At 34.0% G+C, this 20,422-nt stretch overlaps 2 protein-coding genes across 2 annotated transcripts; one reads left to right on the forward strand and one right to left on the reverse strand.

Annotated features, from left to right (window-relative positions):
- Positions 1,720 to 10,011, forward strand: LOC109717872 (sugar transporter ERD6-like 4). The gene is made up of 17 exons (XM_020243821.1): positions 1,720 to 2,191; positions 2,337 to 2,426; positions 2,533 to 2,592; positions 2,686 to 2,751; positions 2,846 to 2,911; positions 3,010 to 3,085; positions 3,318 to 3,382; positions 3,460 to 3,552; positions 3,699 to 3,779; positions 3,884 to 3,968; positions 6,118 to 6,164; positions 6,277 to 6,339; positions 6,431 to 6,490; positions 6,693 to 6,758; positions 6,844 to 6,903; positions 8,952 to 9,066; positions 9,529 to 10,011. Exons 1-17 carry the CDS (start codon positions 1,907 to 1,909, stop codon positions 9,639 to 9,641), a joined length of 1,491 nt encoding a protein of 496 aa, XP_020099410.1. The 5' UTR covers positions 1,720 to 1,906; the 3' UTR covers positions 9,642 to 10,011.
- On the reverse strand, positions 9,889 to 18,362 carry LOC109717873 (2-hydroxy-6-oxo-6-(2'-aminophenyl)hexa-2,4-dienoic acid hydrolase-like). Its single transcript, XM_020243822.1, has 5 exons — positions 17,977 to 18,362; positions 17,432 to 17,815; positions 16,555 to 16,644; positions 10,909 to 10,976; positions 9,889 to 10,149 (listed from the first exon to the last, which is right to left on the reverse strand). The coding sequence occupies exons 1-5, from the start codon at positions 18,289 to 18,291 to the stop codon at positions 10,014 to 10,016; spliced, it is 993 nt and encodes a 330-aa protein (XP_020099411.1). The 5' UTR covers positions 18,292 to 18,362; the 3' UTR covers positions 9,889 to 10,013.

Consider the following 20,422-nt stretch of genomic DNA (forward strand, 5'->3'; position numbering starts at 1 on the left):
GTGTAATGGTGCACCATTACACCATTAATGGTGTAATGGTGAAATCGCGCGGCGGTGGTCGGGCTCGGGGTCAGCGCCGGGGAGGAAGTAGAGCTTCCTCGGCTTGAGCAGGGCGTCGGGGTCGAGTGGTCGGGCTCGTAGTCCGACGCGCGGCCTTCCTCGGGCAACTAGGAGGAACGCGCGGCGCCGGCGCCGGCGCCGGTTGCGCCAACGCGGCGATGGTCGGGCTCGAGGTCGGCGCGGGGGAGGTCGATGAGGAAGTAGAGCTTCCCCGGCTTGAGCGGGGCGTGGGGGTAGAGCGGTCTGGCTCCGTGGCGAGGCCGGAAGTCGCCGTGCGCGCTCCGTGCTCTTACAGGAAGAAAAAGAAGAAAAGAAGAAGAAAAAGAAAAAGAGAAAAAAAATTGCTCCTGCAGGAAGAAGAAGAAGAAGAGCCCGCCGCTCCGGCCGTCGCTTTTTTTTTTTCGGCGAAAAAAAAAGAAGAATGAGAGAACGAAGAGAAGAGAGAAAAAGGAAAGAGAAAAAGTAATAAGGATATTTTGGTCAGTTTGCTGAAAAAGCGGACCGAATTTGCAAAAACGAAAAAGGTGGTCCGGTTTTGCAAAAGCCCAAAATAAGTGAATTTTTTATGCAAATTGGCCATTTTATATCCCTGCTATTTTTGTCAATTATATAAAACCTCTTTTCCCACTCCATCGCCGTTATTGTTAAGATTGATGATAAATTTAATTTTTACTATTTTTGTTTTTGTACACGTAATTGATCTGCTTTTAGATGAATTAGTTATGAAAAAAATTCTAAAAATAAGATGGCTATGATGTTTAGAGTACAATTTCTCTTCCTTTTCCTTACTTTTTTTTTTCCTTCTTTAACTGTTGTCTAAAAAGAACAATATCTTTGTTACGATTAACAAAAAATAAAAGAGAAATTCTAACAGCAAAAATAAATTTAAAAATACGCAAAAATACAAATAGAAAAAATTAACTGAGTGAATGGGTACCGATGCCCATTTCAATCCATCCCTTTTTCTTCTTATATTTAGCATTGCCAATTACTCCCGATTTCAACTTGGATTAACACAAATAGCAGTGTTAATAGATATTGATCTCTAAAATTTTATCTAAATTCGAATTCGAATAGGACGATTTTTTTTTCGATACTAAATGAATATAATCTCATATATGAATATAAAAAATAAAAACACTATAAATTTAAATTTAGATATGAATTTTGACTTTACCTGCTCAATTGATTTTATATTAATATATATATATGTATTTAATTTTGTATTTAAATTTATATTTTAAAAATTTAAATTTAATATAATATATTTTAAAATATTGTAAAGAAAAAAAAATAATTATTTCCGGTTTGTATTTATATTCAGTTTCAAATTTTTCTGATCAGAATCAGATTTAGATGTATATTTTTAAAATCTATCGAATTTAGTTTCGAATTCAAATTTTGAATTTCATAAACAGATTCGGTTGCTCATTTTTAAAAGTTTGCCCCGAATCTGATCTCGCGACGTGTCAGGACACAAGACAAAAATTTATAAAACTAGTTATTATTAAAAAAAATAAAAAAAATTATAATAATATAATATGGGTTGTCCAGCTCATCGGTCAGACAGATGGCCCTCGTGAGACACACCTCACCTCCGGGTCCGGGTCCCTTTTTTTTTTTTTTTTTTTTTTTCACATCCGTATACAGCACCGTCTCTCCCCCTCCTCCCATCCTATCCCGCAATTGCTCCAATTATTGTGTTTTGTTAAATAGGGAGAAGTCAGAAGAAACATAATATATAGGCAACAAAAATTTAGAGAGAGAGAGAGAGAGAGAGAGAGAGAGGCGTACTTAGAGCGAAGAAGAAGAAGGATAGTTGTTGGAAAGAGAGAGGGGTGGAAAGATGAGCTTCAGGGAGGAGAGCGGGAGCGAGGACGGGGGTCGGTCGGAGCTGAAGAAGCCGTTCCTGCACACGGGCAGCTGGTATCGGATGGGGATGGGGTCGCGGCAGTCGAGCCTGATGGAGAAGATGGGCTCCTCCGCCTCCGTCATCCGCGACTCCTCCATCTCCGCCTTCCTCTGCACCCTCATCGTCGCCCTCGGCCCCATCCAGTTCGGCTTCACCGCCGGCTTCTCCTCCCCCACCCAGGAATCCATCATCTCCGACCTCTCCCTCTCCCTCTCCGAGGTCCCTACCCTCCTCCGTTCCTGTTCCTGTTCCTGCACGATGATTATACTTCATAGTGAATCGAATTTCGTTTCATTGCTTCTTTCGTAATCTCTTACTTGGGATTTGGAGCTGAATGGATCTCTGATCTCGGCTGTGTTTGCAGTTCTCGCTCTTCGGATCGCTCTCGAACGTCGGCGCCATGGTCGGGGCCATCGCGAGCGGGCAGATCGCCGAGTACATCGGGCGGAAAGGAGTAAGAAACGATGATTGAAATGGTGTTTCTCTTTTTGTAGCTAGCTAGCATGAGATGATGGTGGTGCCTGTGTTTTTTCTTTTTTCTTTTTTTTTTTTGTGTATAGTCGTTGATGATTGCGTCGATTCCCAACATCATCGGTTGGCTCGCAATCTCCTTCGCGAAAGTAAGCAAGCTGATCATGATGTTCCCTTTTTTTCTTTCCCATATCACAGGAAATTGCTCTTATATGTCTCGATTTCGTGCTTAATTTGTGCAGGACTATTCGTTTTTGTATATGGGTCGGTTGCTAGAAGGGTTTGGAGTTGGCGTTATATCATATACGGTTCGTTGCAATTCTTCGAAGCCTTATTTGTAGATGGATCTTTATACAGACTTTTTTCGTTCTATTCTCTGATGCGCCTGAGCTATGCTATTAGGTACCTGTGTATATAGCGGAGATAGCTCCTCAGAACATGAGAGGAGCGCTCGGTTCAGTGAATCAGGTTCGCTCATGTTTCTCATCGTCTCATCATTATTTATTCTTATTATGAATGATGGAGATAACCGCAGATTGGCTTTGTGTTGTTTCTCATGTTTGTAGCTATCGGTCACGATTGGTATCATGTTTGCTTACCTGTTGGGCATGTTTGTTCCGTGGAGATTGCTCGCGGTGATAGGTAAGGTTGAAAATTTCTCAGTAGCTTGTCCAGTCATTGATGAAAAGATGATAATTTTTTTGTACACAACTACACGAGTATGTGATAAGCTGATAAGATGAATTTCGGGCGTCCATTTGCGAAAAGAAATTAATGCTCATGTTATCTTGCCAGTGGATCATAAAACCGCTGAAATAGCAAGTTTTATTTGTGTGAAATTACTGATCAATGGTCTTAACAACATGGCTTGCAGGAATATTACCCTGTACAGTTTTGATTCCCGGTCTGTTTTTCATCCCAGAGTCTCCCAGGTGGCTGGTAAGATTCATGATGTATAATCTAATTTAATAATGCTAAAAGCTCTTTTTAATCATTTTCTTTCCTTCTTTGTTCAGGCTAAGATGGGAATGATGGAAGATTTTGAGTCTTCCTTACAAGTTTTGAGAGGATTTGATACCGATATTACTGCAGAAGCGAACGAAATAAAGGTCGAATTATCTTCTTGAAATAGCTTAAATTTTTGGAACATTTTTATCAAACCTAGCTAGAGTGACTTTCAAACCTACTTTAAAAAAAAAAAAAAAAAAACAAGAAACCTAAAAAACTAGCTAATGAATCATCTCACTTTGTACAGAGAGCAGTAGCATCGTCAAGGAGAAGGACTACGATCAGATTTGCAGACCTCAAACAAAAAAGATATAGTGTTCCTCTCATGGTTCGTTGCCTGCTGGGTCATTTTTCTTCCTTATGTTTCTTGTACTTGTAAACTGATAGTTTTACTATTCTAATGTTGAATGCTTTGGCCTTCTTACTGTTCAGATAGGAATCGGCCTGCTTGTTCTGCAGCAGCTAAGTGGAATCAATGGCATCCTTTTTTATGCCGGCAGCATTTTTAAAGCTGCAGGTAAGTTTTGCTGTATTAAATTTCTCTCTGGCTTAATTTCATCAATCTAATAACACTAAGCGACAATTTATGTGAATATTGTTGAGCAAAGTGCCATACAATATGGTAATTTTTAGGCTTTAACAATAATTTACTTACTTTTGCTGATGGTTGTCTTTATTAACTTATTAAGCTAACTCATTTTCTGGAGAAATGATCCTTTGTAATGTAGGTTCCGCCATGAATTAACTTAGGATTCATATCTCGATATAAGGCCTGTAGGCCATAATATTAGGTCGGTTGAATTTATTGCCATATTGGGCTTATAGTTGTTACATGCTAAGCCATCTATTTTGTTGGATATGCAACCTTTCTGCTGTTGGACTTACTACTCTCATTAAACAATTTTTACTTTGCGATAAAATTGCTTGGGGGGCGACCAGCGTGACTGTTTAACGTGCAAGAGAAAAGCAGATGAAAAACACTAGTCTGCAACTTTTTACCTTTTTTATGAGCTAACTTCTAAGTGGCATGAAATTCTACATTGTATATACTATAGATGTATATTTATTAATGTGTTATAAACGCAACTGCTCTGGTTTGGTTAACCCACTTTTTAAAATCTGACACTGGGAAACCGGAAAACTGGTTTCCTGAAATCTATACCGGACCTGAACTGATTTTGAAAACTGCTTTTTTGCAGTCCGGTTTATTTGCTATGTGTTTTTTTCAGTTCAGATGAAGTCTCGTACCAGCTGGTAATATTGATCTCAGAGACGCATTGAGCAAACCAGCTGTAATAATGGTGTTATTTACAGGTTTTAGTTCATATTTGATGAATTTAAATAGGAGGATAATACTCATACTTAGGACAACCTACTTTGTCTCCTAAAAAGAAGAACCAATGATGCTCTGAGACCTAATATGATTATAACCAATTATCATGGTAAAAGGAATTACACAGCAGTGAGGCCTTGTAAGTGATTCTAAACCTTAATTTTCATCTATAGTTACAAACAAATCAACATATGTAAAGTCTAATTGCTGAGAAAAAAGGCTGCATGCATCATTTTTAATCACCGCGATTTCAGTAGTTTTCTCGAACTATAATCAGGCTGACATTGACTAGTAATAAAAAGTAGTAAGCTGATTGATGTAGCTTTTATGATCATCTAAATAATTTCAACTATTTGAGCATCTTCATCAGGTTCTCTCTCTCTCTCTCTCTCTCTCTCTCTCTCTCTCTCTCTCTCTTCTTTGTGGGGGTCTGCTGTTGGGGTTTTGGGGCGGGGGAGGGGCTCAACTTACTGCATGTTGCTCACATATCTTGTCACCACTACTTGCAAGGGTATTACTACGAAGAAGAGTGGGCGGACTTATAAACTAGGATGGCAATCTAATAAAAAAAATGCAGAAATTTGTTTTAATAGATAAGCTTATATATAAAAGAGTTAATACGAAACCTTCATATGATTCAAAATTGATATGAAATTGCTTCCATCTAGATTGATCTTTTTGAATGGCTTTTCTCATTTTCATCCAAAGTGGGCTTAAGACGACGAGAGATTCCTATACCTAAGGTTGCAACCAGCCTTGCTATAATTTTGATATTTTATTTTCAAGTCCTGACATCTATTATCGTTTGGTTATATAATACCTTTGTACATCATGTACTGTTTTTCCTTGGTCAAAGGTTGTCAAGGATCTAAGTGCTGTGGCATGGGGTCATGCCGAAAACTTGCCGGCACGGTACGGCAAGGTGCATGTTGGGCCGTGCCGATGCGTGCCGGTCACAAAAAAATTCATATGTGCTGACATATAATAGCATGAATGCCATGAAATATTTATTTTCTTTAGCAACAAAATGTTCTAACTGTTTATTATGTATTTTTATCTAATATTTTGAACTTTATTGAGAAAATTACTTACTAATTTAAAAAATAAAGAGTTTTGAGCTGTACCATTAGCATGGGGCTGTATCATGCCGATATCTTGTTGGCATGATACGGCACGGTAGATACGGCCCATGCCGATGGACGCTTAAATCCTTGAAGGTGGTCTAATCGTCTTTATGCTTTGAATGACGACTATCAGTGTGTCAACCGAGATTTGAGAGGTAATGCATAAAGCTGCTTCTCAATTTTGACTTCTTTCAAAATATCTTGAACAGGACTTACAAACAGTGATTTAGCGACTTGTGGTCTTGGTGCTATTCAGGTAATAAAATCTTTCTTGACATCCCATCTAAAATACTCATCAAAGAGTTTGAATGTGCCGATCTTTGATCATTATCCCTTCAAAAATTCTATGTTACCTTAATATTATCCAGGTTGTTGCAACTGGAATTACAACTTGGTTGCTCGATAAAGCTGGTCGACGAATTCTTCTCATGGTTAGACCTGACAAAACCTTTTTCCCCTGCTCCATGCGTCTGTTCGTTAACTACTAGCAGAGAATTTAAACATTGAACTTCTTATCTTCAGGTCTCTACTGCTGGAATGACCTTAAGTCTTCTCGTTGTTGCTGTTGTATTTTTCTTGAAGGTCAGCCTGGAATTATGCTTATGAGCATGTTCATTTTCATTGCTGATATTTGTACTTTTATATGTATAGTAGAGCATATGCTTAATATCTGGTAATGATACAAATTAATCCCAAAAGTGAATTATTGATTATTCTATACAATTTTCTCTTATTTAAGGTTCTATAATGGTTTTGTCATGCTTTTGTATTTAATTGGAAACAGGGCACACAGTCTGAAGATTCTGACTTATACTTTATACTAAGCATACTGTCACTGGTTGCACTTGTGGTATGATTTTTATTTTATGTTATCTTCCTGCAATTTTCTTTCAAGTAATATTTCCTTTAATCATCCATGTGCTTATGTTCTTCAGGCTTATGTGATTTCATTTTCTCTTGGGTTGGGAGCCATTCCATGGATCATAATGTCTGAGGTATGTAGGATTCTTCTCATTAAATTAACATGGTTAAGTAGGATAGGACGGCAGAAACAGTATATTAAGGTACCATATTTTTACTGAAATTTATTTTTGTGCTAACTTTGAGTTGTTTAGTGCCCTTTAGAAACAAAAGATGTTTCTTATTTCTTCTCTTTTTGTCCTTCTATCGCGATGCCTTTCTGTTTAATATTTAGTATGAGATATTTCATGAACATTTTGGTCCTTTGGTCTTCTAATTCCTAACATATTTGTTGTGTCTGCCCTGTGATAATTTTCTTTCGATTTTAATTAAACTTATACTCAAGCTGCATGAATTAGAACTTTTATCAGTTGATACTCCTTTTTAGAGCAATGATATAGCTTTCCACCGTACTTCAGATTTTACCTGGTATCTTAACCTTTATTGCATTGACACTTTCTTAGATTTAGACCTTATTTAAATGCCAAAATAAGTTATCATTTAGTATGATGATTTCCTTGCATAATTGGAAAGTAAGAGTTTATTTTTTTCTCCTTGAAAGGTCTTAGCATTCATAATTTGGTAGGATAGTATATTTCGCCCATAAGGTGATTTATCTTAACATGACTTAAAGGTTGAATGCATTCTAGATATTTTATCACACTCTTAGCTTCCAATCACAATAGAGTATCCTCATACTGAATAATATATCACTGGATAATTTATTCCAACATCCAAACAAGACATTTAATTTATTTATCATGTAATTTATTGCTAAATTTTTATTGATAGTTCTAACAATTTTTCTTAAAAAAATTAATAAAAAAATAAAATTTAAAATAATTTAAAAAAATTATTTATTTCTAGTCTCTAGCAGGTATAGTTACATTTTATATATAAAAAAACTTACCAGTATATTAATTGATGAGTATAATAAGCTATATATAGCAAATATTTATAATTATTTGACTAAAATTTTCAAAATAATATTATAAGAGTTTGTTTGAATAAAAAAACTAAAATAAGTTCGTGTCAAAACGTACCAGTAGTAGGTCATACGTATTCATCGGCACGCAAGTGTATCACGTGTTGGCACGGAAACGTGCCTGTGCCATATCGTGCTAGGCAGGGAGCGGCATGCCCTCGTGCCATGGCACTTTAATTCTTGGTCTCAGGTGAAAACCCTTATTCAGCTTATTTAATCCACAAAAAATATCTAGTAACTAGAGAGATGAATTGATAAGTGTGATACGAGGTCATTAAGTAACTTGGGTTGTTTTCAGTGATTTCAAGTGAGAGGGCTTTAATTATGTGAATCAAGAATTGAATTAGTCAACGAATGCATGACGAACTTGTTTGGTGTTAGTTCCCTATGGTCATGAATACAGTTGGGATGAACTGGAAGTAGCTCAAAATAAACACCATGTCAGAGAGTAGCGTCTTATGATATGCTGCAAAAATTGTAGAATCACTCTGATAATAGTTTTATGTTTTGAAGTCAGTTGCTCTCATTTGAACCATATTATCACCTTATTGATTTTCCCTTTTGGTACATGCTAAATAGATATTATGCAGTTTACCTATAAACATGGGCCCTGCATTTGGGATAAGTAATTCTATGCGGACATGTTTGAAATTAGATAAAGTTAGGAGAGATTTTCATCAGAAGATCAGCCAGATAAATAAAGCTTTGAATGTTATATAATTATGATTTGTTAATGAATTTAGAGATAAAAAGATAAGGAAAAAGTTATTTTGCAATGAATAATTTCATAATTTCTAAAATTATGAATAATTCATAAGCTGTTATTATTTTGCAAACTAGCTAGTAACCGAGCCAACCAAAAGTTCCTGAATTACTCATGAATTTGCAGACAAGTTGCAATATGTGGGCTCATCTGGCCAAAAAGTGCATTTGAATCTTCTAGTTGCCGGTGGCAGCAAGTTCTAATTCAAACCAAATAAACTGATACAGCTCTGCCATACTGGCACTCTCTTAGACCAAATTACCAGATTCAGAAATGTCATTCAAATTTGTTTTGTTAAGCTGCTTGGGGTCCTAACTTATTATGTCTTATTCCAGATACTTCCTGTCAATATTAAGAGTCTTGCTGGTAGTGTAGCAACCCTTGCCAACTGGCTGACTTCATGGCTTATTACAATGACTGCAACCTTGATGTTGAACTGGAGCACTGGAGGTCTCTCTCTCTCTCTCTCTCTCTCTCTCTCTCTCTCTCTCAGGGTGTTGCGTAGAAAAAAAAAGGACAGAAAGTAACCCATCCTCGACTTCCCTGAACATTAGCCCATTTACATATCGCCATTAGAACTTTAAAAAGCTAAAATAAACTACATAAATGTTCTAATTGTTTCATTAAACGCCTTATATCTTCTTAGTTTTTCTTAACAATGTCCAATCACGTGAAAGCCAAACCAAACGATTCAAAAATCCCTGAATTATCCCCAAATGGGAAACATTGAGTCATTTAACTTTCGTACGATTGAAGATTTTTAACAAAAATAATGTAATTCAGAGCTATGTGGTGACCAAACCGGCTACAAAGTTCAAGCGGGTCTTGCATATTTTCTCCTTATGTGCGCACACGCGCGCGCGTGCACAGACACTTGGAACCTTACATTTTTTTAATTCCTCCTTTTTGCAGGAACATTCACCGCCTATATGATCGTGAGTGTGTTCACTCTAGTGTTTGTGATCCTATGGGTGCCGGAGACGAAGGGAAGAACGCTTGAGGAAATTCAATGGTCTTTCAGATGAGTCCCCGAAGACTCAATCTACAGTTCTACCTTGCAATTCCTTGAAATGAATTCATATCATACTCGATCTGCAAGCAAGATCAAATCTCTCCAAATTTCAACCCTACAAACCCTAGTTCGCAAGGCCGAATCAAATCATCCTTGAATTCACTCTGCCTCAATTTGTTGTTGTTGTTATTATTGTTGTTGTTGTATTTATACAACCGTGTTGTTGTATGAGCACCAGCCAAGGAAAGTTGATTCATCAGTGAAGGATTAAGTGTAACTTATATTTTTTTCACTTTAAATGCCGATACATCGAGATAAATAAAATGTATCGGGAAAACACAATTGATTTGAATAGTAATAACAAATATCGTGAGATTCAATCATTTCATTTCTGCGAAGGTTCATTGTGGAGTTGTGCCAGAAACTCCTTGAGGTGACGGTTGTAGACGCACGGCCGCTCCAGGTGAGCAAGGTGGCCTGCTTTCTTTATGGCTTGCAGTGTGGTGTTCTCACCCAGTTGCCTGTTGTAAATTAAAAATAACAAGAGTGAATGTGGAGCTTCAACAAGCTGATTCTGGCAGGTGCAGGAGGATTACATATGCATGTCTTTAATGCTAAATTTCGAAATAAACCTCTCAACTATGTTTCCTTTTCTGTAATTCTATCAACTGTTGATTCTTTTCATTTATGTTATTCTTATCAATTAAATTCCAAATTTTGTTAAATTTGATGATAGAATTGTTAAACATAATTATTCAGAATAGGTGATAGAATTGTGGATGTCATTAACTGCTAATGATTGATTGCTACCCCAATTTTGGAAAAATGACTTACAGAAAAAAAAAAAAAAAAGTTCAGGGGTCTGTTTCAAAAAGGGCCTGTAGTTTGGAGGGTTTTTGTATATTTTTTTAATCCAATTTTGTAAGGAATAATTGGTCTCTAGGGAATTAATGATCACATTTGATAGTGATTGATGCTCCATGTTTTAATCCCTATATTTTTATTATTGTTAACTAGTTCCTTGACAAATTTTGCTTCTGTAATGTGAAAGTTGCACAATGCACCAATAATATTATTAGGTTGATATGTTAATGTAGCTACTGCTTAAGACACTTTATCTTTGTCTCATTTTATCATAAGGTGAAACTGTCTAAGTAATTTATTTTGGCCATTATTACAGTGTGATCAATTAATAAGCTTAATAAGGGAGTGGAATAATAGAAAGCAATAAGAAACTGCAGTTAAGAAAAGAAAGAAAAATGGTGGTGTTGTTAACTTACTCTTTCATGTTCTTAGCTAGTCCAATTTTAAATATGCTGTCATTTTCTCCCCACAACAATAGTATCCTCTGCAAAAAAAAAGAAAAAAGAAAAGAGAGAGAGAGAGAGAGAGAGAGAGAGAGAGAGAGAGAGAGAGAGAGAGAATAACTGTGTTAATAACTGAGAGAAAAATACAATGTTATTTTGTTACTTCAAGGAAGAGATAAGCTGAATCAACTACTTTTCAACAAGTCCTATTGACAAAATAAGAGAAAAATAAGAGAGAGAGAGAGAGAGAGAAAATGAAACATAGTGACGAAGTTAAACCTCATTAAACACAATCTCCCTAAGAAGTCAAGAGCTAAATCACATAATTTTTAAACATACATGGAAAACCGATCTGTGACCTTTAGCTTTGTAATCCAGAGCCTGGAGTACCAACCAATTGAGCTAGTCAGTAATGATAATTACATTTATCATATCATCAGTCCACTTGTGTAGATGAATAATGTGCTATCTATAGGTCTGGAATTTAAAAGTAAGGTATTCAATATTCAGAGTCTAAATTTTCACCTACATAGTACTAAAAACTATATATATATATATATATATATATATATATATATATATATATAGGCTGGGGCTACTATACACATATGAGTATAGAGCCCTTTGTACTCATAACTTTTTGGCCGTACAGATAAAAAAATGTGCGGTTGGAATGAAAGTAGTTACGGTTAGATTGATAGTGGGCCCCCTAGGGTTGAGTGGGTGGTTGGTTGAATAGTATAATCTAACGGGTGAAAATGATTAAAGGGTAGATCAAACGGTAAAAAATTTATGAGTACATTCGCAATTAATTAAGTAATAATTTAAATATCCATATTTGAGATTGTCTCAAATTTGAGTTTGATCGTTATCTGCCAATACGAAATTTAGATTTTAAATAATAATTCGTAATTAATTAAGTAATAATTTAAATATCCATATTTGCGTGCCAATACGAAATTTTAATGCCAATACGAAATTTAGATTTTAAATAATAATTCGCAATTAATTAAGTAATAATTTAAATATCCATATTTGCGTGCCAATACGAAATTTTAATTTACGAAATTTGAGTTTGATCGTTATCTGCCAATACGAAATTTATACGAAATTTAGATTTTAAATAATAATTCGCAATTAATTAAGTAATAATTTAAATATCCATATTTGAGTTTGATCGGCTCCATTAGACTTGATTTACATTATTGACAATATTTGAAAATTAAATTTCATAATTTTTCGATATTATTTGGCCAGTGATCAAAAGGTTTCAAAAATGACAATTTTAACAGCCGATGTGATGCGTTTGTGAATTTAATTGTGTAAAACAATTCAAATCTGATGAAATTTTTGTAGAAATTTTTTTTTTACTATTTAGAGGAATATCGCTATCTCTAATTTTAAATTCAAGTCTTTTATCATCATTTTTTATGAGATTTTTATTTTCAACCGTTCATTTTTAGACTACTCGTTTGATAGGTAAATAATGTCAAAAAATTATAAAATTTAGTTTTCAAATATTTTCAATAGTGTAAATCAAGTCTAACGGAGCCGATCGTTGATTTTGGAAGCCGCATCATTGAAAACAACTTGATAGCACGGAGGCTTCCGTGCTATCGATAGTATACCAGCCGGACTCTCTCTCTCTCTATATATATATATAGAGTTGAGCTGGAATGCTATCGATAACAAACGGACTCCGTTTACCACCCATTTGTTTTCGATGATGGAGCCTCCAAATCGATGATCGGCACCGTTGAACATGATCTATACCACTTGAAGTATCTAGAAACCAAATTTCAAATTTTTTCGACATCATTGACCTAATTATCAAAGGGTTTCAAAATTTATAATTTTAATGGTAGATATGAGGCGTTTTCTCGTTTAATAGTATAAAGCTATCCAAATCAATTAAATTTTGGTTAGAAAATTCTTTAAACTATTTAGAACAAGATCTATACTCTCGATTTTGATTACAAAATTTCTATTATCATTTTTTAGAGGATATTCATTTTCAGCCGTTCATTTTTATGTCTACTAGATGGACAAGAGAACAATATTGAAAAAGCATGAAATTTGATTTCTAGATACTTCAAGTGGTATAGATTGATCATGTTCAACGGTGCCGATCGTCGATTTGGAGACTCCATCATCGAAAACAAATGGGTGGCAACGGAGTTCGTTTGCTACCGATAGTATTCCAGCTCAACTCTCTCTCTCTCTCTCTCTCTCTCTCTCTCTCTCTCTCTCTCTCTATATATATATATATAGAGTTTTGCTAGAATATTATCGGTAGTAAACGGCTCGGTTTACTACCGATTTGTTTTCGATGATAGAGCTTCCAAATTGATGATCGGCACCGTTAAACATGATCTAAACTATTTAAACTTTTTGGAAATCAAATTTCACATATTTTCGATATTATTCTCTTGTCCATCAAGTGAACAGAAAAATGAAAGGCTGAAAATGAATATATTTCAAAAAGTGATGATACAATTTTTATATTTGAGATCTAGAGTCTAGATCTTATTTTAAATAGTTTAAAAAAATTTAACAAAAATTTAATTGATTTGAACTCTTCTATACCGTTAAATGAGCAAACGCACCATATCGGCCATTAAAATTATAGATTTTGCGACCCTTTGATCGTTCAGTTAGTAATGCCAAAAAATTATGAAATTTGATTTCTAGATAATTTAAATAGTGTAAATCATGTTCAACGGTGCCGATCGTCGATTTGGAAGCTCTATCATAAAAAAATAAATCGGTAGTAAACCGAGCAGTTTACTACCGATGATAGCCCAGTCAAACTCTCTCTCTCTCTCTCTCTCTCTCTCTCTCTCTCTCTCTCTCTCTCTCTATATATATATATATATATATATATATATATATATAAGTAGAGTTGAGCTGGAATACTATCGGTAGCAAACGGACTCCGTTGCCACCCATTTGTTTTCGATGATGAAGCCTTCAAATCGACGATTGGCACCGTTGAATATGATCACTTTAGTACCCTGAGGTTTAAAGTGTATCGCTTTTGTGGTTTGTGATTTTATTTTATTTTTTATTATTCCCTTTTACTATTTTTTTTGTTAAATCAGTAACAAAATTAAAACTAAAGACTGCTAAAGTGAATATTCGATAAACTATAGGTAGGGTGTCTGAAGTATTTTGTATATGATTTAACGAAAAGTTAACGAAGAGGCTGACGAAAAGAGAAGAATAAAACCATATGGTACTAAAATGATATACTTTAAAATATAAGGCACTAAAGTGAAAAAATATGAAATCGTACGGGTGGTATTTGAAGTTTACGCATAATAATAATAATAATAATAATAATAATCATCATCATCGTAATTCCAGTTTGACCCCGTCCTCTGAAAGAATACAGGTGTAACCTTAAAATCGCGTGAAGCTACGTGGAGTAATTAATGCCTCCAAAAGTTGTACAAGGGCATTTTGACCCAGTGTTCCTAATATATATAAATGACAAAAGAATTTAATAATTAGATTTTAAAATTTTAAATTTTAAATTTAATTATTTTATATATTTAAATAATATTTTTTAAAAAAAGAAATAAAACGGATACATACTATTTTTCTCTAAAAAATGAACATTGTGTACGACGTCTATAAAAATCTACAATAAAAATGAACGGTTAAAAATGAATATCCTCTAAAATATGATGATAGAAATTTCGTAGTTAAGATCAAGAGTATAGATCTTATTTTAAATAGTTTAAAAAATTTTCTAACCAAAATTCAATTAATTTGAATAGCTTTATACCTTAAACGAAAAAACACCTCGTATCTATTATTAAAATTACAAAATTTGAAACTCTTTGATCATTAGGTCAATGATGTCGAAAAGATTTGAAATTTGGTTTCTAGATACTTCAAGTGGTATAGATTATGTTCAATAATACTGATCGTCGATTTGAAGGCTTCATCATCGAAAACAAATAGGTGGCAACAGAGCCCGCTTGCTATTGATAGCATTTCAGCTCATCTCTCTCTATATATATATATATATAAAACATGTTGCACATGTTGCATGTTGCCATGTCGGCTTTATCAGGTGCATTTACTGGAGCATTAAAAGCTGAAGTATTCGTATTAGAAGGAACTCTATTTAAGGCGGCTAAATTTGACCCTAACCCCAAATCCGCAACCCTAAAGAGGATCCAATACCAGCTGATTTGAGAGACTAATAACAACTTCAACTCCAACCAATCCAAATCCAAATTGGCTTACAACTCGAGACGTTTCAAAACCAAGAGTGAGTAAACAAAAATTCAAATAATTTGAAACTAAGGGGATTTATTTGAGAGCGAACCCCCATAAATTAAACCTAAATTAGTTCGGAAAATCGGAACAATAAATGGCTTGAAATAAACAGGGTGGAGCCCCAGATCTGTTAGATTCAAATGGACCTGACTAGGACTCACATGTGATAACATGGTAGGGTCTATACCATGTGAGGTAATATATAGTACTCTTTTTTTTAGTTTTTCGAAAAGATGTAACATTTAATAATCTCAGTAGTTCCCTGTAAATTACCCTGTCATGTTTTCCAATCATCAAATATACATTTTTTATCATTAAAAAAATAATTTAATTCAATTTAATTAGTTTAACTATAATAAATTATAAGCAATTAGATAGTCATCAGCTACTAAATGCGTTTGAGCTCATAATACTTTACTTTTAAATCCAAGGATTAGAACAAGTTGCATGGATAAGTCTAATAAAGATAGCGAAATGCGAAGTCTGCAACTCAAAAAGAGTCAAAAAGAGTTATAAGATTACAGACTGTCCCTACCGCAAGTGGTAAAGAATTTGATAGTTGGTATCCGAGATCTCAAATTCGAAGTCTGGTTGCTTCACATTTCTAGCTAAATTTATTTCTAAAAAAATAAACAAAACGAATAGTATGATACCTTTCTCTAAAAAAAATAAAAAATAAAAAAGACTACATGATAAACATTGTAGATTGAGCCTTCAGAGCTTAAATTGTTTCATAAAGTAGGTAAATGCATTATTTTTTCACAATAAATGAAATATAGTGACATATTATCTATTACATTGATTGCATTGATAATAACCTACGAATTCTAATGATAATTAAGATGATGAATTGAATCCGCAGCCTCACGAATGTCCATTATCTAGTACTTATATATATATCTAATGCTGTATGGATTAATAATATCTCAAATAATTTGAAACATCAAGAATATTATTTTAATATTTTATACTCAAAATATGGCATAGATTTAATTAAGATAAAAATGTACAGAATTCTATCTGAATTATACACTATTTTAATCTGGCTATCCAACTTTTCAAAAAATTTAATTTTGTTATTTAAGTTTTTAATTTATTTGATTTGAGCCGATGAACAACACTTTAATTTTAAAATATAAGCCAATTCTTAACTTTAATGAATTTATAGTGTGAGAATTGCATAAAGTATATGAACTAAATTTGTAAAAATAAATAACAAATTCAAATTTTAAATCAAAGTGTCGCCGGCCGGCTCAAATCAAATAAATTGAAAAGTTATATAGTAAAATCAAAATTAAAATTCTGAAAGATTGATCAACAACCGAGCACCTGCGTTAGCGCCGGAACCTTTGCATCTTTGTTCCTTATCACCAACCCTTCAAGCAACTCCGCCCTCTCTTTTCTATTACTAAACATCACCTGCGCATACAAAACATACCATTTTTATCATCGACTAGTTAAGAAATCCGTGCGATACGGAAGGTAGATATTATTACTATAATTAATCGTTACGGCGTATAAATTAATGCAGATTTTATTATTAAAATTTATATTAGAAAAATGATCAATAATACATAACTAGCGAAAAGCACAAATCCACTTATCATTTGTAGCTATCATAAATTATGTACATTAATATTTTTAAATATTATTTATCTCAGTATTAAAAAAAATTAAATAATGAAATTAACGTATATTTCTTTTTGAAATATCTAAACCAAATAATTAAAATGAATAAATTAATTGAAAATAAAAGAAAAGCTCATTTTAATATTTAAAAAGATGAGTAATATTTTTCTATAATCATCGGTATGGAATTTACAAATAAAAAAATACTAAAAAAATTAATTGGAGTAATAAGAGCATTATGTTTGGTAGCCTTTACTGGTTAGAAAAATAATAAATTAATTTGATAGCTCAAAACTAGTTGTTTCAATTTGTCTAAATTTAAATTCAAAATATAAATGTAATTATAATAAAATCAAGAGATTGAAAAAAAAAAAGCAAAATATTAGGACCAAAATAAAAAATTATAAAAATGTCGGAGACCAATGGCGCAATTAATCCTCAATAGAAGTCAAAAAATGCATGGGAGACCTTCTTTAGGTTCTCCTTTCATGTATTTTTATTATTATTATAGATTATATAGCAAAACTAAATTCTCTAACAACCGTAATAAACTCAAAAATTAAACTAAAATGTATACCTTAAGATAATCATTATGAAACCAATCCGGGAACGGCAGCTTCTTGTACGCACCAACGGAGAAAAGCGCTTTTGAGCCCTTCACGGATTCCGGGAGGAGCATTTCGGCCAGCGACGCGAACCCGAGCCGCTCCAGCGACTCGTCGGTGATCGAGTCGGTCAAGTCGATGGCCGAGCCCGACACGACGAGATTGCGCACCACGTCGGGCTTCGCCTCTGCCATTTTGAACGCGACAAACCCCCCGTAGCTGAACCCGACCACCGTGCACGCATCCACGCCTAACCGTTCCAGCGCGGTCAGAAAACACCGGGCTTGGAATGCGGGGGACCGGTCGGTCGACGTGCTTGTCGACCCCCCGAAAAAGAGCAGGTCCGGCACGTACACCTGCAGAACATAAAATGTTAAAACATCGTTCTCTACCAGCCTAAATTTTTTACAGGCATATAGTTATTTCACAAGGCAATCGCGCTGTATTCTCCTGCTCTTGTTAAAAAGGACGGTAACGCAAGTTTTTAAAGGTAAACGATTGTAGTTATTTTACACACCTCATAGTGCCTCGCTAGTATGCCGATTTGGAACTGCCAGGTGACGATGCCATCGGCTGCGAAGCCGTGCATGAGAACGACGGCCGGCTTCTTCTTACTGTTCTCCCCGCTCTTTTCTTTGCCAATTGCTTTGACATCGCTCTTTCCTTTGAAAACCGCTTCGTTTACGGTCCCCTTCTGCTTCGGGACTTTCTCTTTTGGGATCCAAAATCTTATAATCGTCCCAGGCTCAATCTCAATAGTGTGTTGTCGCAACCCTGCCCTCTTTACGAAGAAGCGCACCAACGACTTCTCTGCTTTGACCACGTTCATCATTTTGCTCAATCTCTCGCTCTATATCTCTCTTCTATGATTTGAGGTGTTTGCAAGGTTGGAATATATATATATATATATATATATATATATATATATATATAGTTGGACTGGGCTACTATTAGTAGCAAAATACCATTGTTGCTACCAGTTTTTAAGCCTTTGGATTAATCTTTTCATTATTTCTAACCATTAAATTAAATACTATAACTAGTGGGAACCACTTAACCCTAAGGGGACCACTCAACCTAACTGGCTTAATATCATTCTGACCCTATAATTTTTTCATCCAAGGGTTAAAAACTTGATAGCAAAAAGTGCATTTTACTATTAAATAGTATTCCAGCCTAATTATATATATATAGAGTTTTGCTAGAATACTATCAGTAGTAAACGAGCCGTTTTACTACCCTATTTGTTTTCGATGATAGAGCTTTTCAAATTGACATCGGCTCCGGTTGAATATGATCTATACCACTTAAAGTGTTTTAGAAATCAAATTTCAAATCTTTCGACATCATTTGCCTAATGATCAAAGGATTTTAAAATTTGTAATTTTAATGGTCGATAAGAGGCGTTTTCTCGTTTAACGGCGTAAAGATATCCAAATCAATTGAATTTTTGTTAGAAAATTCTTTAAACTATTTAAAACAAGATCTATACTCTTGATCTTGATTATAAGACTCCCTATCATCATTTTTTAAAAAATATTCATTTTCACCATTATTTCGTTTCACTGATGATAAAAGAACAATATCGAAAGTGCGTGAAATTTGATTTCTGGTAGTTTAAATGGTTTAGATCATATTTAACACGAACCGATCGTCATTTGGAAGCTCTATCATCGAAAACAAATAGGTAGTAAAACGACTCGTTTACTACTGAATATATTTTCTAGCTCAACTCTCTATATATATATATATATATATATATATATATATATGCAAGAAAGATTCACAATTTATTTTAAGATTTATGAGCAAGAGGGTGATGATAAAGAGGGTGTCATACATACAATGCGTTGACAAGTTACACTGAGGACGTCTAGTCGCCTTATTCAAGATTCTTATAAAAAGTTTTATTTGTAATAACAAGAATGTTAAAAATTGTATATTTCAAATGTTTGGCTTGTACAGTTATCTTATTGAGAATATTATGATTATAAAATTATTATATTTCATTTAATCTCATTTATAGCAATTTTTGTTCAAACATGCCGGTCAAAGACTCAGTACATTGCTTCTTTTAATTTCCAACCACTTTTATATATCATCTTTTATTGCTATCATTGTAGTGCCGTGCATGTCCCTACATCTAACGCCTACCAAAATTATATAATATTTTTGTATAAAAATTGTATATTTTAGAAAACTATTATCCATTTATCACGCGGTCTTAAAAATTAATAATATAAAAAGAATTATTATCTACTTTATAAGAAATTAATATCTAAAGTTTATGATAATTGATACATATATTAAAATAAAAAAATCGTAGAGAATAGTTTCTTTTTGGAACTTTTAAAATAAATTGCCCCTCAGTATTTAAACTCTCTACTCAGTTTTATTTGCTCCTCAAACTTTTAACTCTTTAGCAGCTCATAACATTTTCAAAGATTTTACTTTGTTTTTCCTTTATATTTTCTGTGAAAATCTTGTTATTGCATGCATCTACTACATAGGCCAAAGCCCATTGAGAGGGAAAAGACACAAGAACAGAAAGTGAGGAATACACGAAGAACTAATTCTTTGACAAAGATGAAAATATTATTAATCAACTCTAAAAATTTAACTATATTAACCAAACACCATGTCTATATATATATAGACGCGATACTTGAATCCTACTAAATAAAGATAATAAATTCTAATATATTTCTAAATATAATCAAATTAAAATAATTTAATAATCGGACTAAAGACAGAAAAAATACAGAATTTTCTGGAAAAAACTTAAAAATGCAAAAACAAAGATCGAAATAATTGAATTTGGATCCCAAACTCGGCCAGAATAGCTTCGCAATTCGAGGGTAGATGCCATAAAGTGTTTTCCGAATTAGATTTGCATGTTGAAATCGGATACTCGAGCGAAAAATCATGGTTGTTTAAAGATTCCTCGCGCCGATTATAAAACC

The sequence above is a fragment of the Ananas comosus genome, linkage group 11 (genome assembly GCF_001540865.1).
Source record: "Ananas comosus cultivar F153 linkage group 11, ASM154086v1, whole genome shotgun sequence".
In the NCBI taxonomy this organism is placed as follows: Eukaryota; Viridiplantae; Streptophyta; class Magnoliopsida; order Poales; family Bromeliaceae; genus Ananas; species Ananas comosus.

Coding starts and splice junctions, on each gene's coding strand:
- LOC109717872 (XM_020243821.1), top strand. CDS start 1,907: ATGAGCTTCAGGGAGGAGAGCGGGAGCGAGGACGGGGGTCGGTCGGAG. Junction 2,752..2,845: donor TTGGCGTTATATCATATACG/GTTCGTTGCAAT, acceptor CTATGCTATTAG/GTACCTGTGTATATAGCGGA. Junction 3,969..6,117: donor CAGCATTTTTAAAGCTGCAG/GTAAGTTTTGCT, acceptor TATCTTGAACAG/GACTTACAAACAGTGATTTA.
- LOC109717873 (XM_020243822.1), bottom strand. CDS start 18,291: ATGATGAACGTGGTCAAAGCAGAGAAGTCGTTGGTGCGCTTCTTCGTA. Junction 17,816..17,976: donor TACTAGCGAGGCACTATGAG/GTGTGTAAAATA, acceptor TATGTTCTGCAG/GTGTACGTGCCGGACCTGCT. Junction 16,645..17,431: donor TTCATAATGATTATCTTAAG/GTATACATTTTA, acceptor TTGTATGCGCAG/GTGATGTTTAGTAATAGAAA.